The 7,000-nt window shown below is 50.9% G+C and overlaps 1 protein-coding gene across 1 annotated transcript; it reads right to left on the bottom strand.

The window, feature by feature from the left end:
- Positions 1 to 333: 333 nt before the first annotated feature.
- Positions 334 to 4,655, bottom strand: LOC34618258. Its single transcript, XM_026337779.1, has 8 exons — positions 4,119 to 4,655; positions 3,601 to 3,756; positions 3,358 to 3,469; positions 2,877 to 2,995; positions 2,396 to 2,528; positions 1,849 to 2,018; positions 721 to 1,084; positions 334 to 545 (listed from the first exon to the last, which is right to left on the bottom strand). Exons 1-8 carry the CDS (start codon positions 4,653 to 4,655, stop codon positions 334 to 336), a joined length of 1,803 nt encoding a protein of 600 aa, XP_026193564.1.
- Between the last annotated feature and the right edge of the window lie 2,345 nt (positions 4,656 to 7,000).

The following is a 7,000-nucleotide window of genomic DNA, read 5'->3' as shown; positions in this document are numbered from 1 at the left end:
AAGGATTTCTGCACTGCGGATTCGTATTCGAACACAGCGGCCGCGAAGGAGGGAGGCAACCTCATAGCCTTTCCAGAAAAGGCAAAGGCACCTCACGAGATGATGTTCGATCAGAATTCAAAGTTGAACTCCCCACTGCACTGCCCTTCCGCATCCTCCCCAACCATTTCCCATAGACCTCGCACTTGTTCGGGTAGTGGCTCTACCTTGTGCGAGGCATTCAAACTTGCGTGGGCACACAGGAAGTTGTTTCGTCGTTCCTTGCCTTCCGGAGTTCACAATAGCTGACTGAATCTTGGACCCCCCCCGCACCTGCCTGCAGCACCACATCACTCATTTCTGCATCTTCCACGTCGCCTTCACGGGAACAACATGAGGTCCCAACGACACTTGGGGAGGTACGCCTGCCTGCCAGCCCTTCTTCCACGTTTGCGTTTGTCGCAGTGAAATTAAAAAAGGGCAATCTTGCTTTCCTCGCACAGCACCAGCAAGCCTGCTTAAAACCAGAGAAAAAGCAGAACCCACTTCGCCGTCCCAAGCGCTTCCTGCATGCGCTCCAAGCGCGGTAGAAGGTGAGCATCATCATGACGGCCAGAACAAGTAGCATACACAAACCCCACGGCAGGATCAAGAGCCACCTGTCTCGCTTCAGTGGCTCTGAAACAAGCACCCTAGCTATTGATGGGTAAAGAGGCTGCGGAGCGACTGAGCGGCTCCCACGCTGCGCATCCGCCGATGCAGCAGCCGCTATGCGACCCCGATGTGCTGCGTTTTTGTTTGCCTGCGCAGCGAGAAAGGCTTGCCGCGCAGCCTTCTTCGACGCGTGCACTGATTGTCTGATCACATTGCCTGTTTCCGCCTCTACAAACTGCAGCTTCATTTCGCTGACAGACAACTCCACCAACACGACACCAGGCGTTGACTTCTGAAGTAAACAGTTGCTGCTCGTACAGGCCTTCTCGCCATCGGGGCAGTCGGGGAACGCTCCCTTGACGCAGCAATAAGACGCTTTCCGATGCAGCTTCGATGCTGCACCGCTAATCACCTGAACGAGAGGCCCTCCAAGCATCTCCGGACCCGACAGCTGCAACAAGCAGTAGGTAGGCCCTCACAAAAACGCGGCAAAAGCAGAATTTTGACTTTTCGCCCTGCTTCTGGAGGGGGAGAGAGTGAAAAAAAGAACGCTCTAGGGGGATGATGCATGCAGTGTGTATAAGAAAATAACGACTTGCTGAAAGGCGCGCGAGATGCAACGCAAAATGCAAGACGGGGTGCACAAATAAAAGGAATGTGCCTCCGTGTGTGTGTGTGTATGTAAGTGTGTGTGAGTGAGTGTGTGTAGGTGTATAGACACCCGACGCATCAAAGTATACGGCATTTTCAACAAGGGTTGCTGCACTGCAAGCTTGCATTCAAACACAGCGCGCGCGAAGAAGGAGGTTAAAATCTCACAGCCTTTTGAAAAAAGGCAAAGGGCACCTCACGGGAGGACGCTCAACCCCTGAGATGGAGATGAAGCCACAATGCGCTTGCGCAGAAGAAGGACACAGATACTCATTCACACACAAGCAACCGCACATACATAAACACACGCACATACACACACATACATACACATACACACATATACATGCATACATACATACATGCATACATACATACCCATACAAGATATACACAAACAAGCACATGCACATACATACACACAAACATACATACATACACATAAAAAACACATTTTAAAACAACACACCCACACAAAATACATTTTAAAGCACAGACACACATAAAAAACAGACACAATAGAGAAAACTTTTCGGGAAAGAGACGCAGCACTTGTACTCTTACCTCAAATTGCGAGAGGAGATGCTCATGCCCGGCGAAGACAGCATCTACTCCAAAGCGCAGGTAGAGTGGAAACAGCAAATCCTGGAAGGATTTATTATTGCGGCGTGGCGATCCATCTGTAAAAAGGGGATGATGCTGATGCACGAATATCCAATCCGCCTCGATGATGGCTAGGGAAGCGCACAAACCCACAAGAGAGAGCGCACATGCCCGCCAAGAAATGTGTAGAAACGGAAGGCGCACAAACATCAGACATCATGATGGTATTCGGCAAGCAGCAGGGAAGGCGATTTGGAGTATTCGCCATGACAGAGAGAAACTGAGCCTCTTAGAAATCAGAAGGCATCCCGAGCAGGCAGAAGAAGCATCCATCATTCGCCGCTCAGCGCGAAAACGCAAGACAAGCCTCAAGCATCAGGGGAGAGAAAAGAAGCAGCAGCAGCAGCACCCGTGTCAGGTCCATAGCAGCATCGCCAAAATAAGTCCATGCTTTGCAGCTTCTCTGCGTGACGGCGAAAAGGAAAAAAAACCAGCAACAAGTGCTCACCTGACTGTAGTACATCCTCCAGGAATTTTATATGCGCCTCCTTCAGAGGGAGCGTACTCAGTAAGATGTTGGAGTCAACATGAATGTTGACGACTGTCATGGCCCTCCTGGTGGGTGTCGCCTCAAACTGATGCTGCAATTGACAGCATTCAAGACGGAAGAACTCAGAAAATCGGAGGGTGAGAAGAAGGCAAGGAAAAGGGGGCACTGCGAGAGAGAGAGAGGCATTTAAACTTAAGTCAACGTGCATGCGCCGTTGACTTAAGGACCCCGCGCGTGAGCCGCTGTCCATACAGCCCAGCACCGCCAAACTGCGGAGAGGTCTCAAAAGGCAAGCCAAGGCGCTAGCAAGACGGCACAAAAAGCCGCCTTAGCAAAGGAGAAGGCAACAGCATGACACATGCGACTACGACGGATGAAGAGCGGCTGCACACAAGGAGCACCGCTAGCAGCAGCCCAGCCTCCACGTCCTCCTTCTTACCCTTTGGATATGCGCCGCATTGGCAACTCGAGGAGACCCCGAGAGATCCATAGGAGCATCAGAATACACGAAGCGCGTGAAGTACCACAAGTTCGGAATTCTCCAACGCACGAGGGCAGCTAAATGCAGCACAGCAGCACTCGGAAAGACAGCAACCAGTGCAGCAGCTTCCCCCTAAGTATATACATATACATACATATATATATATATGTAGACACACACTCGCCACTCCACACCTCCTGGAGTGGTGCAAAAGAGTTCTTAGCCTCGCTGCCTGCGTAGAGAGGCATGCATCATCCCTATGTATTGGAGGGGATGCAGCTTGCCAATGTGCCGCGCCGAAAAAAGCCTTATTCTACCCCCCTTTTCACACATCCGAAAATAAGGGCCCGCATACGGAAAGAAAGTTCCCCAAGCCACACGATGAAGACTAACTAGGCTACAGCCAACAACGCTTCCTCCAGGAAAGTGCTGCGCTCACAATTCCAGTCCTCTTGCTGTTTGCAGCTGCCACACGCGGAGTAGTATCGCTCGACTTGCCCGTCGGGAGAATTTTTGTAGTCATGATTCCCCAGAATAGGAAAGAACGCCACCTGAGCATCCAGCCGATTCGCATTACTTCTCTGCAGAGGAGGGGTGCCACTGCCGAGGCGTGTTACTCGACAGCATGCCAGAGAGCAGAGGAGGCGGAGATGCAGGAAGAAAACAGCGGCCAAGAACCTACCCTCTGGAGGGACGGATGATTGAAGGGCTCCTCGAAATGCGACGAAAAGAGGGGGTCTTGCGAGCTGCTTATGCCATTAGGATAAAAATTGTCGCCGAGTAAGGAAATGAAAGACACGGGAACCACTGAGCAGACGGCCGCAAGCCGCGCAACTACCTGTGAAGCGACGCAGCGAAACAAACAGACAGCGTGTGCGCGCGCACGCCTTTGCAAAGACAGGCACCTAAAGAAGAAACGGCAACGTCGGTGGGAAAAACACTGGCCACGAATTAGGGGGGTGGGTGGAGGGATGGGGTTCTGCTGCCAAGCAGAGCTCTCGAGGCAGAGAGGGGGCAAAATGAGATACCAGGGAGAAAAAGTCACGATGCATGCAAAAAAAGAAGCCTCCTCGGCCTCTCGAAGGTGCCTTTCTCGGCATGCATGAAGCCTCCGCCTGATTGTGCAAACTTTATGGGCAGATCCCTCTCCCCCTCACCCAGCCACCCTCTCTCTCTCATGTTCATCTCTCTTTCGCTCACCTGTTCTAAATGTTTGGAGAGCTTTCCACTGTCGCCCATTGCGATGAAAAAAACACCACTTGATCCATCGGTCGCTCTGCGCCACGCATCTGGCCCCTCGCAGCTGCTACCTGTCGAAAGCGGCGCAGTTGCTGCCTTCGCTGCGGCTGAAGCACCTTCATAGATTTCAGGTCCATCTGTGCTCTCTCTTTCTGAAGCAAGTGACCCCTCTCCCGCGCATCTGAGCGAGTCGAGGGAGTGTAACCACAGGGCAGGCGGCTGTGCAGCTCGCAGGACGGCTCGGGTGCGCATTTCTTCGTAGTCTTCGGCGACTTCCGTTGACATACTGGAAGAAGGGCTCGGGGTATTATTGTAGACCGCATTTGGAGCATCAGGGGGTAGGGACACCCCAGGAGTGTGCGTTTCATGAGGGTCACTTTGGCCTCGTAGGTGTGAAGAGGAAAGGGATGGGGGGGGGGCGCCGGGGTCGGAAACAGAAAAAACAAGGGAGGGCCATGAGGCAAAGAAGAAAAGACAAAAAAGGGGAGGCAAATTCATATTTTTGTATCCGTCTACCCAGCCGCCTTCGACCTGGCAGTGCGTGACCGCTAAATATCGCTGATGGAGAAGCACTCATATGCAGCGGAATGAGTCAATTATGAAAGAATTTCCGCTCGAAAGTGCTGGTACGTGCATTCATGTCTGTTTTGCTGCACAAATGGACGGTCGACACTGGAAAGAGAACCCGTAAGGTACAGAACGAAGAGGCCTGGGGGTGGCGGCCGGACTCGTTCTGCCCTACAGCGTTTAGCGCTAAAGCGTTTCAATGAGCGAAGTTCACCTAAGAAAGTCTGCGAAGAGATCTGTTTCAGAACAACGAGGGGCATTGGCCATTCGCAGAGTGGGGCTGAGCTGGAACCCAGGGGGAGAAACGTGAAGAAAATTTAAACACTGTGGCATCCAGAGATGGGTGTAAAAAAGATTACTAAGCGTGGGAGCTCAACATGAGAGGATTTATGATGATCAGGAGTCAATGAAAGCGTGGATTCTCTGAACTGCGCTGGCCCAGGGAGGACGCTTGCATGTGGCCGAACGTCAAGGTCCCATCCTGACCATTGCAAATAGGGACCCCGCATTTACGCATTGACATGCATGTGTCAGGACACAGACCAAACCAATTCAAGGCCAAAACAGAAGAAAATATAATATCTCATAAGCTCTTTGTAAAACAAGAAATGGTCTGCGTACCCGTCGTACTATTGACCGTCACACCCAGCTTCGGGAAGCAACCGGCAGTGTCGTTTCTCATGGCGGCACTACAAAATATGCATTTTCCTTAGACATCATGGCAAGAAGATGAAGATAGAGGTGGATTGATTAAACAAGGGATACATTCATGTGTGGCGCACTGTGTGACACAGTATCTCTGCAAACAGAGGGCCGTGGCCTTCATGCCAATCATAACACGAACGGAATGCTCTCAAATCTATCTATAAGAGCTCTTCGCACCGCTTTCCTGAGGGTCATGGAGCAAATGGGGAAGGATTGCTGAACTTAACTACCTGGATGCTTGGCGTGGCTTCCCAGCTAGAGCCTCCGAGGCGAAACCATTAGCCCCCAACCGAAGACAATGGCTCAACAGCTTATTAAGCTTCTCTATAAAAGCGCTGCCCTCTCTTGCTACTCAGCAGACTTTGGTCAGGAGGGGCGAAGGGGAGCTGCATTGTACGTTGCACTGAGATCTGCGCCCTCCTTGCCTTCGCACCCACGTGCACACAGTAGCTTAATGAGCGCACGCGCGGGTTGTTTATCCATACTCTTCAAAGAAAATCGTACAATCGGACAGGCAGTGTAGTGAGCCAGTTGTTTGCGAGTTTCCAATAAATCAAAGTCGTTTACTACAAACTGTGAAAGCATGGAGTCAAGACAATACAATTGCTCCTGCAAATTCTTTTTGGCAGTTGAAAACGCCTGTTCTATGCATTGATCCTACAAGAACTAAGGTTCCTGTAAAGCTTTATATAAACTCTCCGTGGGGAGACGCTTAGTGCAACCCTTCATTCAATGGATCCGTACGGTGTCACATAACTTCCGAATCTGTGCAAACTGAACAGAAATATTATATTACGTTTCCTAAAAGCATTCATCCTCTCCTGGCCAGCTCCTTTTAGAGCTTTCGAAATGAGGGAGAAAGCATACCTAGAGTAAGCAAAGCAGCACCCTCGAATCATTCCGAGCGTTTACAGCGAGTCATACAATACATCTAGCACAAGGGCAGATCATTAAATCTTAGTGTATCGAGCCAGCACCACTTTGCAGTCAACCAAAATGAGAACGAAGACCCAATTAGTCAATTCCTTACCAATTCCAGGCTATCTGTAGAGAGTGCCGCAAGAAATGGTCAGTAAATAACGCAGCCAGCGACACTTTTCCCCCATTTTAAAGCCTACGCCCTTATCTTCCTTACCTGTTCGTGGAGACCAACTGCTTGCAGGACACCGGAACAATTCTTCCCGTATCGCCACACCCCTGGCAGGAAGAAACGACAAAACCGTGCAAACCAGAAAAGTAAATGTGCACTTCAAACGCTTAACCGAGATCGAGAGAAAGACAGCCATATGCAATAGCCAATAATGAACGAGAGACTAAACTCATGCGACCGCAGCGGCGCGATGGCTTGTTGCCGTCGGACCGCAGACTTTTGAGCCCCCTGATGCGAGCGAACCGAAGTCAAGTAGAATGCTCAAAGGGAATTGAGGTACACACTAGTTCGAAAGTCCCCCCGTGCGTCACAGAGCAATGTTTGCGTCCAGATGCAGGCGTTGCATGCGGCACTTTCGATCGTCAACCCCTAAATATACGTAAGAAAGAATGCAGGGACCAGATACCTGAGCGTGCTTGCG

The sequence above is a fragment of the Cyclospora cayetanensis genome, unplaced genomic scaffold (genome assembly GCF_002999335.1).
Source record: "Cyclospora cayetanensis isolate NF1_C8 unplaced genomic scaffold, CcayRef3 CcayRef3_contig_20, whole genome shotgun sequence".
NCBI classification, from domain to species: domain Eukaryota; phylum Apicomplexa; class Conoidasida; order Eucoccidiorida; family Eimeriidae; genus Cyclospora; species Cyclospora cayetanensis.
This window is presented reverse-complemented; position numbering and strand designations above follow the sequence as displayed.

Bases quoted from the DNA above. Each gene is read 5' to 3' on its own strand.
- LOC34618258 (XM_026337779.1), bottom strand. From the start codon at position 4,655: ATGAATTTGCCTCCCCTTTTTTGTCTTTTCTTCTTTGCCTCATGGCCC. The intron at 2,996-3,357 runs GTGAGCGCAGCA...TGCTGCATTTAG, and splicing joins ACAGCAAGAGGACTGGAATT to CTGCCCTCGTGCGTTGGAGA. The intron at 546-720 runs GTGGGAGCCGCT...GAGCGCATGCAG, and splicing joins TGCATCGGCGGATGCGCAGC to GAAGCGCTTGGGACGGCGAA.